Genomic DNA, 20,015 nt, shown 5'->3' on the forward strand with positions numbered 1-20,015 from the left:
TGCAAAAAAAAGTTATCGACGATCGATTCGTAAATTGGAAATTTTTATTTTCAAATCTACACAAATTTCCTTCCACCCAAAACACCATTCATAGATCGATTTATTAATTTTTGCAAAAACTCGTCGAAAAAAGAACGTTTCGTTTCATTCGCTTGATTACCCATTAATCGAATGCGAAATAATTCCCACCAGATGGCCATACTTTCACGGCAATCGGTGAGAAACAATTCCACCGATCGATACGAAATTTAAACGCGCTTTCTTACGTTTCCTGCGCGAAACGTAATACACACGCGATAAAACGATAATCCTTAAAAGTAGCATCTTTTCAATAATCCCCATTGCTTTCCTTTGATCCAATTCACAATCGTTTCGAAAGATCGAAAAGTTTTGCCAAACTTTCTTCGACAAGTAATAAGAAGCCTACCCTTCCAACAAATCCGTTCCGACTCGGTGACGTCGTAATCCGGAATATTTCTACCCTTTCGTGGGCGCGTTTTACTATCGATCGATCCGAACGCACGCGGCACTCGTTGCCACGAGTCGCGAAATCGTCTCGGGCAGAGCGAAAGAGAGAGAGAGAGAGAGAGAGGGTGCAAAAACCCACCCCCCTCGCGATGCCTCGCTATAAGTACGGACACGAACCGAGCGCGGACTTATAGGTCCGGTTGCGGTCTTCCCCGTCCGTTCTTCTCCTCGAGACCAGCCATCGGGGGGCCATCGAACGGCGATCTATGAATAGATCCTCCACCATTTTGATTTCGCGTCAAACGGGGAGATCGATTTGACGGAGGACGACGCGGCACGTGGAACAGTTCGAGTGAGTAGTCATTGGGGCGAAGAGGATGACAAGGTCGCCGGCCGATCGTGTTGGGCAACTTCGACCCCGTCGCAGGTGGAACGCTCGGGGTTGGGATCGATGCTGATCCGTGCGATGCCGTTTCGAGTCACCGTTTGGACACGCATCAACCTTCTCCCGACAGGATGAAGAACAGCAAGTCGTTGATGGACATCGAGGACATCTGCGGATGCTCGAAACTACCCTCGATCATCCCCAGGAAAGAATTGCCGCACTTGAGGTCCACTTCCGGTGAGTGTGCAAATCCTTCCAACGTGGGATCGTTTTTTTCCATCGATATATTTCAATTTGGACAGCGTAGATTAGATTATTGAATATTCGAATTTAAGTTTGATTTTTTTTTCTCTCGATTTATTATTATATCGATTTCTAAATCTTGGTTATATTTTTCGACAGATTTCATTTTGCCAATATTCTTGGAATTTGGATTTTCGAAAGTGCAAAGTGTAAAAATTTATGGAACGAGAGAAATATTTATTTATCGAACTGTTTCGGAATTTTTCGTTCCTTTTTTTTTTTTCCGTTCTTTAAAGCTCTTTTTTTCGCTTTTTGACACGAAGTGATCTTGTTAAATTTAACGTGATTTCTGTGGAAGCACCATCGATGCTGGCTTGCGCCAGTTTCTTTCTTTTTTTCACGCCGCGATACACACACGTGTTATAACAAGCGAGTTAAATCAACTCGATAACTCGAAACTTTGAGACATGTCTGTAAACATTTTTTTCGATGCTATTAAATTTTCTTTTTAATCCATTTTTCACTTAAAGAACTCGAGGAGGAGGATTTTTCAATTTTTTTAAACGAAATACGCGATCGATCCGATGATGAAATAATAAAAATTTTGATTTCGTTCGTTTGTCCTGATCCCTAAGACTTTTTACGTCATGGAAAAATTGCAACAAAGGGGCGATCGATGTTAACACACGTGCTCTCGAAAGGAAAACTTGAACGATCGATAGAGTTCATAACAAAAACCAGTGCATAAAGCCTCGAGTGAAAATATTAACTCGTTACGAAATCTTCTTTCTAAAATTTTCAATCCCTCTCTCTCTCTATTTACGTTGTAAGTTTCAGAATTCCAATTTTATTCACACTTTATTTTCCTAGATTTTTAACAACCACTCAAAATTCTTGCTCTTGTCCAAATTCATTTCTTCTCTTTTCTTCGAATCCTTGTTCTTACGTTACGTTATTTTTTTACAGTATTTTTCTCTTCTCTGAAATTTATATTTAACTTTTCCTTTACGCGCGATTTTAATCCTCCGCAAAAAGTTTATCGAAAAAGTTTGTAAAAAAAAAAAAAAAACGTTATGGATCGGACCGTTTTATCGTTTCATATTTCACGTTTTACGATGCATTTTATAAAGCTAATAAATAAGAAGTTTCGAAACATCTTTGATGGAAGAGTGTCTATAAAGATCGATTTAACGTCTCACGAGCTTATATATTTTTCTTGGGACAAAATAAACATCGATAAAATCGATATGCTATGTTGAACATCTGTTGATGCTGAAATAGCCTGACTCTTAATTAACTGGTACAAAAATACTCTCGATACTTCGACTAAAAAAGAAGAAGAAAGAGAGAGAGACAAATAAATGAACCATCACAAATTCATAGAATTTTAAAAAAAATCTATAATTCCAATGAATTTTTCGTAAAGTATTAGAGAGAGAGAGAGAGCGAAGAACGGCAACAGATTGTAAAAGAGACGAAAACGAGACGCGAATAGGGTTGACGATGAAAAAGAGTCGACTTGAAGACGTCGACTCTCCTCGGTTAAGTGCTTCGAGTCTTTTTTCTCCCGTCTTTTTGCCTCCGCGAGACCTGCCTCCCTCCTCCAACTTCGTTTCTGGACCCTTTGCTCGTCGGAAGCCTTGAATTTAGTCGTTAACCGGTAGTGCGCTTACGCTTCCTCCTCGCGTGCTCCTCTCTTCCTCGTGCATGCCCTCCCCGGCACGCCTGGAAAAATAAGAATAGCTCTCCACTTCCTTTGATCCACTGTTCCCCGACGAAATCTCTCGGAAACGTCAGTCTCGATCGTTCCTCGCCGACGACGACAACGCGTCTCCACTTTTTCTCTTCTTTTCTCTCGAAGCGATCGATCATCCTCGAAAGAGCGAGATATTCGTACGATTCTTTTTTAATTTTCGAGTCAAAGTTGATGAATTAAACTGCATCGATTTAAAATAGGATTGAATTTTAAAAAGAGATCGAAATTCGAGTAAAGCTAAAATACAGATTTTTTTACGAAAAAAAAAATCGAAGAAGAATGCAGACAGAATGAAACGGTCGGGCAGAGGTGCGAATTACGAGATTGCGTGTATGCATAATTCGAGGCGAACAACAGTGGATGAAGAGAAAAAGGCCGCGTTGGGATTGAGAAAAGGGAGAAACACTTTCACCGTCTTTAAAAAGCGTCACGAATTTTCCAACGGCCGGGAAGAAGTTGGCGAGAGAAGCGAACGCTCGCTTAGCTTCGTTGTGTTCCATCACCTCCACACGGGGTGTCGCTTTCAGTCTCCTTGGCGAGGCGAGGCAGGGGCCCCCGAGCAGGTGTAACACGGCGTTTCCATTCACCGTGACGTGGTGCCCTGGAACGGACTGTGCTCCTCGAAGGAAATCCTTCTGTTTGCTTCCAGTGCTCTTCTTCGCAAACACTTGGCTTCGACTACCGAAAGTGATGAATATGCCAGGACACCAGTTGTTGTAGCAATAATCGTGGAAAAACAGATCTAAACTTGTGACAATATTTAAAACGTTTATAAAGACGCTTATTACGAGAAAGAGAATGATCCGATGATAAAAATATAGGAGGAGGAGTAAAGAAAGTGCGAGAATGCGTGATTTGTCAGTGGTTTGGTACTTTGAGAGGATGGTTTAAAGTGTGATCGGTGAGGAACGGTTTTCTTTCTCAAAATGGTTTTCTTCGGGAGAAAGGAGAAAATAGAGGATCGGCGATTGCTGGCAAGCATCGACGCTGTGAACGGCGCCAAACTGTATCACATAGAGAATGGTAAAAAAAAACGATATAATAATAATTTGATCGAGGATTCGTTGAAAATTAAGGAGAAATATTTAGTCTCGCCCGCGATTTTACGAATTCCCTCGTATTTCTCCAGCTAGCCGCTGCGAACAAACTTCACCCGTGTCTAAATATTATTCCACCGCGTTTACGTATTTCGTATTCTTGGTCCTTGGTCCGAATCAAAATACTCTCTTGCAAATTTATTCGCTCCCACTTTGTTTTCTTTCCTCCGATTTTATATATTAAAGAAACAAATAATCTAAAAAAGAGACAAAAACGTATAACTTCTGTCTGAGAAATAATTTCAGTCAGTTTTCGAAACTGGTTTAAAACTTTTATCTCTCTCTCTCTAAACCAGACGAGAAATAGGTCGAGGCGCTCTGGAAAGACGATACGCCATAGTCTATGCATTCGTGGCTCGATAGCTTCGTGTAACTACATGCATTTATCATGCAAACGTTTCCTACGTCGACATTACTTATCATACACGTCGTACATTCGAGTGGCCGGTCATCGTTTATCACAGCCACTCGAAATACGATCCCCTTCTCGATAATTAAACATCGTAAAGCGTGGAGATACAATTGGTAGTTGCCTCATCGATCAATTTTTCTCCCGCTTCTAAATAATAAATAATACGTTTCCCTTTGAAAATAATGTTCCGTAAATTGAAACCGAAACGAGAGTGAAAAGATGGAACGAAGATCGTGGCACTAATTAGTCCCGCTACGCTGAATGGATTCAATGTTAATTGACACCAACTGGAAGAGCTATTGTTCAAGCGGCACAATGATCCTTTGGTCCTTGAGCTTGCTCCAGATCACGACGATACGTTATATATTCGATAAATTAAAAATCGAGAATTAAATAATTCTCAGATTAATTAGGCCGCCTGAAAAAAAATATAAACCTGTCATTAACGGTACTACAAGCAATGCGTATCGAATTCGAAACTTGATATTCATTTATATGTACGAAGGAAGAGAGTAATAGAATCTAGGCGTAAAATTACATTCATAATGAATAATTATCCAAATTTTTAATGATACGTTACCGTTATTTTTTATATATATAATCTCTTTTCTTTTTTTCTTGTTAACTCTTTTATTCCTAACCTGCAATAGATACAATTCTTGTTATCTTGGTATATATATATAAAAAATTTTGTATAATGAATTTTCTATTCTAAAATTAATATTCAAAAATCCGTCCCCCAACGAAATGTCTCGTGGTCCGGAGATCCAGCCACCTGTGGCTGTATCCCAATATTGATCCGGCCACACCCGGCACCCCCTCGCGTCGCTCTTTTACACCCTCACGACGACGCTCGTGCCGGCAGTGTCGTTGCCCTTGGCGCACGACGAGGTAACACGGTGTTATGGAAAAGTGTCTGGTCACTGTTCCAGCCGCCTTCATGCACGTACGCGACAACCTGGAAGAACTGGGCAAGGTGGCCGACGACACGGATCTGTTGTTTCTCAAAGGCCTCTTGGACAGCCCTGTAGTCACGTCTCTGGTTAAGGTGAGTTTTCACATCGTTTTTCTATATTACGTCATCTTTCTTCCATTTTTCTCTCAATCGTTACGATAAGATCGAAAATATCGTACAAATTTCCTCGATTCCCCTCGAACGATTAAAATTGAAATTGCAAACTTCAAGTTTTGAGGTTAATTCGTATTCCGTGTACAGCTATGAGGTTATTTGGCCGTGGACAGCGGACATTTTTCACAAACGACAAATTATAAAGCGATTTCCTATCGAGAGTGAAATTAACGTTTAAAAAATGTATTGTTATGTATACGAAAAAGGTTTCTTTTGGAGAAAAATGTTTCCGAATAAATACCAGTGAATGTTGCGACAAAGCTTCAACTTTCGGTCTTAGACTCGACTTTAGATCCATTAGCGTTTGAACGAGCTTGGAACTTTTTCGATCTAAACGTTTAACTCGATTAATTGCAACCATTATTCGCGTTTGTGTATTATTTTTGGCATCGATGAAATAAACAATGGTGCGCGGTCGTTGGATCATGCGCGATGAGAGCGGATGAGAGCTCGAGACACATGCACGTGCCACGTGTTTACTACGGCGGCCGGCCGCTCGATTTTACGAGAAAGAGATGTTCATTTACGAGATTATACTCGTCCGCCGTGAAATCCTTGCATATATTCAACATTGTGAAACGGAAAACGTAACTCGTCCGTTCGCCGCGTTCGGTGAAAAATCCTTCGTTGTGTCGTTGAACCCGTCTCTTCCTCGAGACTCGTCTGGGATCGGTTTCTTTAGCTCGTTCTTATAAATAGGAGAGATGCTCGCGCGCTGGAACAGCTGGATTCGTTTAACCTGTGTTGCTATTCTATTTTTTATTGTTCGATTGCTGAGCTTCGTTAAGAGAATTTTATGTACGAAGATACTTGATTTTTTTTATTCATTTTTTACCTTCATCTTTTTATATAATAAAACATATTTGCTGTCTGTTGTCCATGGCCAAATAACCTCATAGCTATACACGGAATACGAATTAACCTCAAAACTTGAAGTTTGCAATTTCAATTTTAATTAAAATATATTTTTTTTCTCTTTTCACTTTCTAACGTTTTATCTTTTTCTTTTGATATAAAATATCACTCGGTTTGTTACGTGGCAATTTTCTGCCACGTTAATAAGTGTGTCGTCGTTCGTTTTCGATCTCGTTTCAATTTTATAATTATAGCACAAATTTGTTTCACTCAACTTTTAGTTTCAATCTCTTGTTTCATTACGATATATATCTTACTACCTGGTTAGAAAAAAGAAAAAGAAAAAATACTTTCAACAGCTGTATTCTGTTCATCAAGGTACTATTGTATCGTTCCATTGTTTAATCCACATTATACAATGTCTATCAATAATCATCCCACTGTACAATCCATCAATGTTCATTTAACGCGTTATTTAAACAGCTTACAAAAGATATTATATCGTCTACACATCAACTTTTAAATTTCTTGAACCTTATATCAGAATCGAATCTTGCTTCATCTGAAAATTAACCAAGAAAATATGAATTTTCAAAAATTCTTTGTTAATAATTTCTCTTATCTTATTTAAATAATAATATATGAATTTAAAATATCTGCTAATCAATAACACATTAAACTTTTTAAAAGGCTTCCAACAATAAAAAAAATTTGAATATTCAAATCCTCTTTGTCCAAAGATGAGTCAACATTTCATTATATGCGAATGAACGATTTCTTTGGAATTCAAGATAAGATAATTATTCAAATTCCTGGTATATGCCACGAAAATGCAAGATTGACGAAATTTTAGAAACAGGATTTACACCAATTTCTTTTCACGCGCCGTTTGCACCATCACGGCCACGCGAAACATCCATATTATTTCGGTCGTGGCACAGATTTGCCGCGGAACCATACTTTCGATGAATATATTGCATATTATCCAGTGAACAAATCCAGCGACGTGATCATCTTTTCTCTCCATCATGTAGAAATATACAATTGGTTGGAAAAATACTCGATCTCCTAAAGATTTTATATTTTCTTTCTGAATAATTTTTCACAAAATATACTTATATTATATCCAACGCGACTAAGATGATAGTTTTTCGCTTTTAACCAATTATTATATAAGTTTCTTTGCTGTTCCTTGTCTGAGTATTATATTTTATGTCTTCTGAATTTTCATCCGACTGGTTATGCGTTATCTAATAAATTTTTGAAAAATGTCTCGACATTCTGGGATAAAGTTCCATTGGAAATGGTCCAACTTCTTTTTCCTCGAAGAACTGTAAAAAGAGAGGAACTTTGATATTACATCTCTAAAAAAAATGTTTCGAAATGTGACGAAGAAAAAAAACTTGTGTGACTCTCGAAGCCAGCCATTCTTCGAAATATTCGTGACCCAAAACGGTTCGGCATTATCTTGTTCTCGATCGACTGCACGCGGCTCACCTACGAGGCGTTAAGGCTCGTCCACATGTACATAGGCAGCTTACGCACCTGCCAGGCCCACATTCCATCCCGTTCCTCGAGATCGGCAGGTACAAGCCCCGTCTGGTGTCGAAAAGTCGTTAAGAAACCGGTGTCCGTTTCCGGCTCGACTCCAAGATAACAATAGGAAACAGTTGACAGACCGGTTGGCCAGAGACTGCGCCCTTTGAAAAGCGTCGAAAACCGTCGAAAACAAGCGTGAAAAGCTTGATCACCGGACCAAAGTAAATTTGGCCGGCTATTTGGGCCAAAAAGTGTGAGAACTATGATTCCCCTCCGGATTCTTTCTTCGTATTTGTTCGGCTACATTCTGTGAATAACTTCTAGGGAAATTGGCTTGATACGTTTAGGAAGTGTCTTCTTAATCGAGCAGAAACGTCGTTAACGCCTGTCCAATTGAGTCGAGAGTATATAATAAGTAAATTCAAGTTGATACAGTTAATAATCAAACCATATTACCTAACTTAATTTGTCTTTTAAAAATAAGTAAATTCAAATTGATACAGTTAATAATCAAACCATATTACCATACTTAACCTAACTTAATTTGTCTTTTAATAATAAATAAATTCAAGTTCATACAGTTAATAATTAAACCATATGACCATACTTAACCCAACTTAATTTGTCTTTTAATAATAAGTAAATTCAAGTTGATACAGTTAATAATCAATTAATAATCAAAATATGACCATACTTAACCTAACTTAATTTGTTTTTTAATAATAAGTAAATTCAAGTTGATATAGTTAATAATCAAACTATATTACCTATATACTTAACCTAACTTAATTTGTTTTTTAATAATAAGTAAATTCAAGTTGATATAGTTAATAAACTATATGATCATACTTAACCTAATTTAATTTGTTTTTTAATAATAAGTAAATTCAAGTTGATACAGTTAATAATTAAAAACTGTATGATCATACTTAATCTAACTTAATTTGTTTTTTAATAATAAGTAAATTCAAATTGATACAGTTAATAAACTATATGATCATATTTAACCTAACTTAATTTGTCTTTTAATAATAAGTAAATTCAAGTTGATACAGTTAATAATCAACCATATGACCATACTTAACCCAACTTAATTTGTCTTTTAATAATAAGTAAATTCAAGTTGATATAGTTAATAAACTATATGATCATACTTAACCTAATTTAATTTGTTTTTTAATAATAAGTAAATTCAAGTTGATACAGTTAATAATTAAAAACTGTATGATCATACTTAATCTAACTTAATTTGTTTTTTAATAATAAGTAAATTCAAATTGATACAGTTAATAAACTATATGATCATATTTAACCTAACTTAATTTGTCTTTTAATAATAAGTAAATTCAAGTTGATACAGTTAATAATCAACCATATGACCATACTTAACCCAACTTAATTTGTCTTTTAATAATAAGTAAATTCAAGTTGATATAGTTAATAAACTATATGATCATGCTTAACCTAATTTAATTTGTCTTTTAATAATAAGTAAATTCAAGTTGATACAGTTAATAATTAAAAACTGTATGACCATACTTAATCTAACTTAATTTGTTTTTTAATAATAAGTAAATTCAAGTTGATACAGTTAATAATCTATATGATCATACTTAACCTAATTTAATTTGTCTTTTAATAATAAGTAAATTCAAGTTGATACAGTTAATAATTAAAAACTGTATGACTATACTTAACCTAACCTAATTTGTCTTTTATACATCGAATTATGAACGCGATTACAAAAAATTAACATACTACAAAAATAATACTCCTGTTCCTTTGCATTCATCGCAATTGAGACGTCCATTCTAATTACAACTATATAAAATGCGATTCACAGTTTACAATACACATATCAAAATACAGATGAAACCATAATTCCACCAATAACCAACCCCGCCACTAATAACTAACTCCTCTTCCGGCCTCCTCCTGCCCCCTCTCTTTCCCTCCCGATCCCACCTTTCTTTCAATTCGACGGGCCGAAAAGCGGAAACCGCGACCAGGTCCTTCCCTGGAACAAAACAAAACAAAACCGTTTCCTGCGAAGGGAAGAAGCAAAGCGTGAATCGGAAGCGTATACCGGATTACGAGATTTCACGAATCCGTGAACAATGATCCCGTTAATTGGCGAATCGTCACCGCGGCTCGTCTGATATCCGGCGTAATTGACCGCGAGGACCCCCTAGGACCCGTCCAATTGGCCCGGGGGTCGAGAGTCATCGCTCATCTCTCGCCCCTCCCCCCGCTAAGAAATCGCGAGGCCGCGCCGCGTCGCGTGCACTCGCGTACACACACACGCACGAGTGTGTAATTTCAACCAGCTTTGTAATCGCGCGAAGGGACGAGCACGCGTGTGCGACATTGATGCACGTGTATGTGGACAGGGGCGTAGTCGACGTCACGGAGTGCCATGGGCCATGGAAGGAGTGGGGAGATTAAGGGATTTTGTTATCTCATTGTTGATCTTGTGCGATGAAATTTCCTGTACCAATTCCAATGTAGCTTCTAAAATAATTTAAAATGTTTTTTCTTTTCTTTCGAATATTTTGCAATACTTTAAACAATACTTTATCGAGATCCTTGTAAATGAATTAAGGAGTTGTTAAAAAAAAAATTGTGCAAAGGATTATAATACGTTGATCACGTTGATCTTCGATTTAAGGCGATGTAAGTATTTTTGAATTAGAATTGTATTTTTTAGAAAATTTGTATTGTAGACTCGTTGTAAAGGATGATTCAATAACACGTTCCAATTTTTAAATAGTAACGAAGGAATATTAAATTCTGTCTTAATCATCAATGCAACCGCAATCTCGTTAACGTTATGGCAGCGATAGTGTCTTTAACACCGGAGCCATACGATCCCGTTGTATCGCGTAACGGATTATTGTATCTTGAGAAGGGTCTACCTGTGTCGCAAGATCTACAAACCGATCGGTGTCGATGACCAGAGTTTTTTTCTTCTTTTCTATTTTTACCGCGACTTATTATATCGACCTAGCCGAGTAACCAAGTTTCAGCATGACTCTTTGGATCGGCGACGATAGCGCGATGATAGCGATCTAGGCGAGAGTCGAAACAAAGAATCGATTAGAGCGGTCACGAAAATATGTCCAAGGACGAGGGAGGAATGAGACGAAAGATTCGTTCGTACGTGTGTGTGTGTATACTTTCACACGCGAATGGCATACGCAATCGGAATGTTCGAGTAGCACGAGCGATCCCTCTACCTCTTCTAGGATATTTAACATTCCTCGCAACGAGACACGTTCACATGTTGGCACTCCGTTTAAACATCGTTGCTTTCCTGTCTCGAAAGACGCGCTAGAAGTCCCGACAATGATACCTGCTAGATAATAATATTATCGCGTGACGGGGATAACCTATGTGAAATCGATTCTCTACTTTTAAAGTTTTAATTGTTAACAATTAATAGTTAACACCATCTCATCAAATTCAAAAGATATCCTCTAATCCTCGCACTCGACAAAATAAATTTTATCCGATCCGTGTTGCATACAATTTTCCAAAAAAATTGATCGAATTATTCGATCGTCTATCGAGTGTCTAGTCCACTATTAAACAACGAGCATCAAAGCATCGTGAAACAATTTTAAATATATGGTAACGCATTGCTTGTTCCCAAATTTACGAAGCGATGAAAAAAATAATAGGAAGAGGAGGGTCTGAAGATTGCGCGTAGACGGCCCTGCGCTGAACGTAGCGGAGTGTTGCATACCATCCGAAGAAGGGCCCCCACCTGTTTCAGACGGCCAGCCTGAACGAGCTGGCTGGAAGGTGGGGGCGAAAGAAACGTCAGTAGGCGCGGCAGTTTTCTGACGCCGCTTACCTAAGCAACACACACGGTGTGCGTGTCATCCAAGCCTTGGTTCATCCTCGTGGAAACCCTTCGTCGCTTTTTCTCCCCGTGAATAGTCTCCGGCCGAGTGGAAACCTCGCGTCCCTGGCCGATCGATACTCGGTGTACTCCAGTTACAGGAGAGAGGCCAATCGGTTCTCCAAACAGAAGCGTCCTAGCTGGGAGACAGGCGACCTCTGCCTCGGCGTTTCTTCGCGTTTCGCGTGTAAGTCGTGATTCCTTTTGTGATATATATTCCTCGGTTGGTCTCGGCTCGCGCTGGTGGCGGTTTCACACGGTTTTGGATAGGAATCTGGATCGATGAGAACGCATCGAACGAGTGCTGTACTTATCGCTACGGCGACACGTGAAAGCGGGATTTGTTGACCGTTGGCCACTCTTGGCGTCGTGTGATCAGTGGATCTCGAGATTGGGCGGCCGGATTTTAGACGCGATCCTCGTATCGATCTGTGATCAAAAATTGTGAAAATTTTCAAAGTCTTTTAATTGTGTCGAGGATGAATCGTTCTATTTGTGACGTTTCTTTTTTTTTCTTTCGTGGGAACGAGTGAATAATAGTTGAGCGCTTTCTTGGAAATCGTGTCGTAGTAATCATAATAACTATGATGTTCTATGTTTCATGATGTTGTTTTAAAGAGTGATTTGATTTTTTTTTTCCAAAGTTGAGAAATGATCAATCATTCGAATCGTGGTAACAATAAATAGTAAATAATTTAAGTTATCGATACACGTAACTAAAGGGACTTTGTGTTACTCGTACACAGCAATCCTGATGTTTGTTTCGTGAGAAGAGGTTTTTTTTTCAGGGACGTCACGGAAGAACAGAAGAATTCATTATAGGTTGCAACGTTTGTTGAATGCCAGCTGTTCTATCATCATTTCCATGATAAATGCGATATAATTCGTGTGCACGATAACGACAATTTTGCTACGTATGGATAAATACCTTCAACGTTGAATTTTTTCTTTTTTCGTTAATTCTCTTCATTCAAGAACAGACACGTTTCTCTTCTCTTCGCTTTCATCGGTCGAAAAATAATTTGCACCGATTTGAAAATAAAATAAAAAAAATAATAGATTATTCAAATAGAAAATGACAAAGTTTGAGTTAATAATTCATAAGATGTTATTAACAAACGTTAAGCGATCCCTCGACTTTCGAAATCGCACCATTCCTCCGTAAATCACAATCTATTTTCCCAAGTCTCAAAGAAAACACGGAGGAGCTCGACTCGTGTTTCTTTGATCTTCCAAGTTGATTTATGTCATATTCCTGGGTCGAGAGATCGAGAAGAGATCCAACATCTTAATGGATTCTTCTTCGTTTCAATTTTTTCACAACCTGCGCCGTGATTCGTATCCTCGATGCTGGAACCGAATCGTGGAAAGAGAAGCAGCGTGCATCTGCGATGCACATGTATCGACGCGAATGATTCGGCGATGAATCATCGTGGCCGTGGATAACAAGCGACTTCGACAGTTTCGCCAAGAAGTAATTTCCGCTTTGCGAATGCTTCGTATCAAACTCTGAAAGAAAATTTTTTTCGATTAGTTTCACGACGTTTTATTGGAAAAAGATTTTATTAGAAAAATTGTGCGATAAGTTAATTAGAGTGTCGTTAAATATTCATATTTCTTATTTAAAATGTCATTATCGATACTTTATACGTGATATTAGCTGTCATATTATCACTCAAGCAATCGAATTCGAAAAATTGATTAAAAAAGAGATTATAAATAACTCTTTTATCCTTATTTAATAATACGTTAAGCCTATTAATAAACGTTTTATTCATAGTGCCTCGTTACATATGCATGTATCGTTCATCACGATAATTTCTATGGATAAAATCGTATACGATTTCTATCTATAGTGATTTTCTTCAAGCATTGCCTAAAGAAAGAAATTATTCAGAAATATGATTATTTTCTTCGGCCGGCGTTACACCGTCGCGGTGTTCAGGTATATCAAGCATTCTCGAAGGTGGTTCTGAAACACCGACCTACTTTCGTAATTACTCTTTCATTGTTGTATCGTTGCATTGGCTGGTTCAATGTGGAGTACAACCTACCAGCCTTACACGTAGTCGACGCTAATCCAATCAAACCTCGTTGACGCCGGGTCGCCGTTGCGCAATAATAATTTCACTTTTGAGCAATCGGCAAAAAATTCTGAGAGAGAAAAAATTTAACAAAAATTCAATGATAAGAGAAAAATATATATATATATCTTTAGTAGAATTCAATGAAAAAGATTAAATTTGAGAAACGTTTGATCGTCGAGCCAAAAGTAGTCTGAGAACTTTCATTTCTCTCGAGTTGAACGAAGAGCAATCAAGGTTCCTCGTACGGTGAATTTAATGCGGAAACCCGTTTCGACTTTCACAACTTGGCGATGGCTAAGCCGTTCACTGTTCGCGGCTTTGCTTGTGTACACGTAACCCACAAAAGGAGATCAGGACTGACTTATTTCGTCAATGAAAATTCGATAAACAGTATATCGTAATAAAAATAATATCACTGAAATTTTTACTTCGCCTCCATTTCCTTGAACGACTAAAAATAATCCGGATAAGTTGTTTAGGAAAGTAGAATTTAATTTAAGAATTTTGAAATGGAAAAAGTCTTATTAATGTTGAGGGAGGGCCCTGAACGAAAACCAGTTCCCACGAAAGTTCAACTCGGCTGACTGTTGCAGGTCCAAGAGCGTCTGGAGGATCCTCCACTCCACGTGGAACCGGTATGCTCGTCCGTTTGTGACATCGTCGACGAGGTGTGTCACGCGCTCCGCTCCTCGAGGGACGAGAACGCGCGGGAGCTCGTGCGATTGCTGAGGAGCTCGCATCTGAAAGCGCTTCTGGAGACCCACGACGCGGTCGTCGAGAGGAAGGAAGCGCCGCCATCCAAGCCGGAACCATCGTTGCTCGCGATGCCCACCAACGAGAGGATGGAAGCAGTCAGAGTCGTCGGCCTCAGAAGGCAGCCTGATGAACCCCTGGTGAGAATTCGATTATTAATGGAATGTTTGAAAATATTGAAGATGTAAGAATGTCAGAATCCTTCCATTCCAAGGATAAGATGATTGGAAAGGTATTTGAACATTTTTAGATTTGAAAATTTCTTAATTGGATTACCCCAAAAAGTTGAGAATATTGGATTAATCTCGATTCGTTCCTCGAAGAAAGTATGGCTGACGAACACATCGACAAAGAAGTGTGTATATACATTGTCTGAACAACTTTCTCAATCGTTGATTCTAGTTTTAGAAGTTTACGTGAGAAAATCCTGAATCGGATTTAACACGTTTGCACGAAGGAAATGCCACTCGCGATTCATAAATAATTCGAAGCGTTTATTATCCACGCAATGTGATGATCCGAGACCACGTGGCTTTTACGATCAATCCAATGTATTCTTTCGGAGATTAAAGTTTCAAACTTTGTATCAAGAAAAATATTTTAAGATAGTAAATTTTTCGTCCGAGAGAAATTGATTATCCATTTTCCTTGGATATATCGAACTCTTGAATTCGCGTTCAAAAATAATATATATACTCAAGTTAATTTCGAAACACATTTCACAATTCTCCCGCCGAATGTATTTTTGGACGGGCAAAAGCGCAAGCATTATGATAGCGATTTTATTCTGTTCCATCAGGTTTGTTTACATTCAAGTCTTCGTAAACAAGGTAAATAGTGAGAATCTGCGAAGAAAAATGAATTAGGCAACAGAATAGCCGATTGTTCTCTAAATGTATTGAATGGCAAACCCGGTCACGTCCAACGGAAACGAAGTTTATTTTCACTGGTCCGTTTTTGCGCAGGGCCTGACAGTGCAAGTGAACGAATCTGGCAACTTGATCATCGCCAGGATCCTGGGCGGAAGCACGGCCGCCCGCCAAGGACTTCTTAGAACCGGTGAGGTGATTCTCGAGGTAAATGGGAAGGAAGTACACAACCCTGAGGAGCTTCAGGAAGCCATCCACGAGGCAAAGGAGAATTTGTCGCTGAAGCTGGCGCCTGGCATCGCCACCGATGGCAATCGACCTGTAAAATCCACGGTAAGAGAAGGGCCATTTTTCGACGCGCTTGAGTTAATTTAAAATAGCCAATGTATTTGAAAATGTTTGCGTAGTATCAACAATATTCAAAAATATGCTTAATCCTCTTGAAGCCTGTACATTTTAACGACATCCATATGGAACATATGGTTTCAATGAACAGTTTATCAACATTACTCGTTTTAAACTATAGATTTTACTGTTTTGCTTATAAAATTTAGACAATAGATATATTCTTCTATTAAAGTTATATTCTAAATATAAAAATCATTGTTGAAAACTAAAGTGCTAATAGCATTATGTATCTCCTGATCGTTTTATGTTTTTTGGAAATAAATAATAAAGTGAATTGAGAATGGTAAGCAAAAACATTTGTAGAAGAAGAAATTAGTTGAAGAAATAGTTGAAAGAAATTAAAAAATTAAAATCATCTAAACAATCTAAATTTACAAAAACTTAGAATGCAATATGAATGGAAAAATTGTTCAAAAATTATAAAAAATTAAAATGGAACATAATCTAGAAACAAACATAGCAAAATTAACAAAATAAAATTCATTCATAGGAAAAAAATACCTATTTTCCATTACAGTGTTACATGAGAGCGCTGTTCGACTACGATCCATCGGAAGATACTCTATTGCCATGTAGGGAGATTGGACTTCCGTTCCAAAAAGGTGACGTACTGCAAATCGTGGATCAGGCGGATCCAAATTGGTGGCAAGCTCGAAGGGTCGAAGGTGAAGGTTTAGGCCCGCCTGGGCTAATTCCGTCATTGGAACTGGAAGAGCGAAGGAAAGCGTTTGTTCCGCCGGAGGCCGACTTCGTACACAAAATTAGCATTTGTGGGACCAAGATTTCCAAAAAGAAGAAAAGAAAGATGTACCAATCGAAGTCTAACGGTGAATTTGATAGTGCAGAACTTTTGTTATACGAAGAAGTAGCCAGGATGCCACCTTTCAGACGTAAAACCTTGGCTTTAGTCGGTGCTAGAGGTGTTGGTCGTAGGACACTGAAGAATAGGCTGATAAATAGCGATCCTGAGAAGTTTGGCACCATTGTTCCGTGTAAATATCATAAGTTTTACACGATGATAAAATCTTGACTAAAAATGATACACAAAATTTTATTATAATTTATTCAATTGTAATCAAATTAGCTAATAACATATGAAAAAAACTTTGCTCTTAAGTAGAACTGTGATATTTACTCACTGATATCATTTTAGATACATCACGACCACCCAGAGTACTCGAAGAGGACGGCAAAAGTTATTGGTTTATCGATCGCGAATCGATGGAAACTGATATCAGGGAGCATCGGTATCTCGAGTACGGAGAACATGGTGGCCATTTGTATGGTACAAAATTGGATTCTGTGCGAGAATTGATTAGAGCAGGAAAAATGTGCGTTTTGGATTGTAGTCCAGCAGCTTTGAAAATACTTCATAACAGCACAGAGTTCATGCCTTATGTGATCTTCATAGCAGCGCCAGGAATGGAACAATTGAAATGGCTGTACGATTTACAAAGATCGACTGGAACGAGCAGTCGAAATTTGACGGTAATTATATAACAGATATATTTTCTTTTTTTTGAATAAAAATTACAAATTTATTTCCGATATGATCAATATTAAAAATCAAAGAATCTATGTTTGTGAAATATCATTTACAAATGTTATATTTAATCATTCATCTTATTGTAGATTTGATGAAAAAACGTTTATATAAATTTATATAATGATTCTTTAGAACATTTTTCAACTTCTATATGAAAAATAAAAAAGAAAAGTTTGCAAAAGAATAATTTGATAGATGAAATTTGTATAAAAAAGAAACATATCGACGGCACAGATCGTTTCAAAATAAACAATAATTATCAAATATTTTATAATTTTTCAAATTTCTGCCTGCCAGTCTGTTTGCCGTCGTCGTGTAAATGCGTGTAATTTTGCCTATTGTACATGTATCGCATGCAACTTTCGTTCGATTAAAACAATTTATTTCTCCCATAAAATTCATTTTGCATAAAACTCATTTTTAAATATTATGTTCTCTATCCCATTTAGATTTATATTAAATATTTTTATATATTTCCCATCGTACAATTCTTCTCAAATTATGTAGCGTTCTTTGTTTAATCTTTTGTATGTATTTGATATTGGCTTTGCTAGTTTGACCGCCAGAGTTCCATCAGGTACAGTTCGAGAAGAGCCAGAACACTGGAATCCCTTGCTTCGTTGTACGAGGTTTGTACATTGCATGCAAATCCATTTTTTTCTTTATTTTTTTTAACGTAGCGTAATCGCTTGTAGATGACGTAGTAACTGCTAAAAATTTACCACTGTACAAAATCATATGATATTCAATATATATTCAAAGAGAAATCATAATAGACACACATTGATTAAATATATTATTTAAAACTTTTACGCACCTCAAACTTTTCATAATGCGATTAAATTAAATTTATTTCTTCTATTGATTCAGGAAGACGATTTGAAGGCTACGTTGGAAGAATCTGCGGCATTGCAGCGTGCTTACGAAAAATATATTGATCTGGTGATCGTTAATGAAGATTTCGACAATACATTCAGACAAGTGATCGCCGCGTTAGATGCTTTAGCAACCGAGCATCAATGGGTTCCGGTGAATTGGATATATTAAATATCGTTTAGACTATCTAAGAGAGCAAATAGTTTCGGAAAATTTGACTAAAACTCGAAATTCCGAGTGAATAAATGAATTATTGTTGTATTGTGAAATGCGTGATAATGCGATTACTTTAATACCTTTTATCAAGTTCGAAGTCGAGTGCATCATTATTATGATTATATTTATAGCATTGTGCAATGGGACAATTTTATGATCGTACTATGTGTATACAGAATTTTAATGTGTTGTGTATATTGTCTAGATCGAATGTATAGATATTTTTAAGCGGATGACGCACTCGACTCGAATAAAGAAAAATATGATATATCCGAGGTTTCTCAAACGAGCAAAGAATTCTTTTATTGAAATGAAAACAAAAAGCTTCAAATACCGTGCTACTTACGAATAGTGAAATCGGACTAGGAGATTCAATGAGAGATGACATCGTTTCCAACAAGTACAATCGTAGAGCATTTACGTTATTTCGTTTTTAAATTTAACGATCCTTTTATCTTCTAAATTTTGTAAAAGATTTTTATATATGAATAAGATATTCTAGAGAAATAGATATTGTTGAAAGTGACAAGAAAATAATAGAAAAATTACAGGAAATTGATGTATAAATTTTGTTAACATTATTGTTAATTTACTATAGTAATTAAAAAAAATTTTCGCATACATTCCCCTCCATCGTTCGCAATAATTAAAAAACGAATCGCTATTAAAATATAACATTAGACCGCCGTCCAATTATTTTTAGGATATATCTAGTTTTAATTTCTCTTAAGTCGAATCTGTATATGTACGTACGTTTATTATCATTTATTTACCATTTCGTCATATACTTTCATTTCTTTTATAGAGATATCTATATATAAAACATATTATATATTATATATTTCATGAATCCTGTTTGTACCGCTCGTGCACCTTAAACGTATTCCTGGCATAGAGTGCCTTAATAGCGCAATCCTTTAATTGGCTTGCGGCGAAGACCTACTATGTCGAGATATTCTCTTATACTCGAGAGTTTTACATAAGACATTTAATAATACGTTTTTTCTAATACTCTAACCCATATGCACACGAAAACACAGCCATTGCAAATTGCTGTATATTATTTAGTTGTAATAATTTCGATCATGTCACGTGATACATGGAAAAATAAAATTTATCGAGCGTTTGTTACGAATTTGAATTATTATTACCTTCACTCTTATCATTTCCATTATCCTTATTCATCTAGAATTATAGATTATGATATTTTTAAATATTTTATATCTAATATTATCTTATATCTGTTGTTTCATTTTCTATTCTAAGAATTACAAAATAAAAATTTTAATTTTATGCATACGAAATAAACATAGTAGAGGTTATTTTATATTTAATTACTTTCATATTTTTACTTACATTTGTTAAAATTATTTGGAATATTAATTTAAAAAATGCATTTACGATGCATTTGCTACTTCAATTCTCAGAAATGAACTTGAACTTGAATAATCACTTATTCAAAATTATAAAAT

The 20,015-nt window shown here is 36.9% G+C and overlaps 1 protein-coding gene and 2 long non-coding RNA genes across 9 annotated transcripts; 1 reads left to right on the forward strand and 2 right to left on the reverse strand.

Annotated features, from left to right (window-relative positions):
• Positions 1-118: 118 nt before the first annotated feature.
• LOC408359 (MAGUK p55 subfamily member 6) lies at positions 119-19,671 on the forward strand. Of its 6 annotated transcripts, none has more exons than XM_006566382.3 (8): positions 130-1,090; positions 5,294-5,409; positions 14,469-14,768; positions 15,594-15,830; positions 16,423-16,897; positions 17,059-17,393; positions 18,006-18,080; positions 18,322-19,671. In XM_006566382.3, the coding sequence occupies exons 1-8, from the start codon at positions 985-987 to the stop codon at positions 18,496-18,498; spliced, it is 1,821 nt and encodes a 606-aa protein (XP_006566445.2). In that variant the 5' UTR covers positions 130-984; the 3' UTR covers positions 18,499-19,671. The 6 variants fall into 6 exon arrangements, with proteins under 6 accessions (XP_006566446.2, XP_006566445.2, XP_391909.4 ...); XM_391909.5 differs by lacking the exon at positions 130-1,090 and adding an exon at positions 3,061-3,875; XM_006566383.3 differs by lacking the exon at positions 18,006-18,080 and having other exon boundaries at positions 119-1,090.
• LOC102655046 lies at positions 5,455-8,554 on the reverse strand. Of its 2 annotated transcripts, XR_001704707.2 has the most exons (3): positions 7,212-8,553; positions 5,732-6,907; positions 5,455-5,642 (listed from the first exon to the last, which is right to left on the reverse strand). It is a non-coding gene; the product is annotated as an uncharacterized LOC102655046 (long non-coding RNA). The 2 variants fall into 2 exon arrangements; XR_001704706.2 differs by having other exon boundaries at positions 5,732-8,554.
• LOC107965150 lies at positions 18,114-18,356 on the reverse strand. Its single transcript, XR_001704709.2, has 2 exons — positions 18,269-18,356; positions 18,114-18,175 (listed from the first exon to the last, which is right to left on the reverse strand). It is a non-coding gene; the product is annotated as an uncharacterized LOC107965150 (long non-coding RNA).
• Positions 19,672-20,015: the final 344 nt, after the last annotated feature.

Source organism: Apis mellifera, linkage group LG11 (assembly GCF_003254395.2).
Source record: "Apis mellifera strain DH4 linkage group LG11, Amel_HAv3.1, whole genome shotgun sequence".
Classification (NCBI taxonomy): Eukaryota; Metazoa; Arthropoda; class Insecta; order Hymenoptera; family Apidae; genus Apis; species Apis mellifera.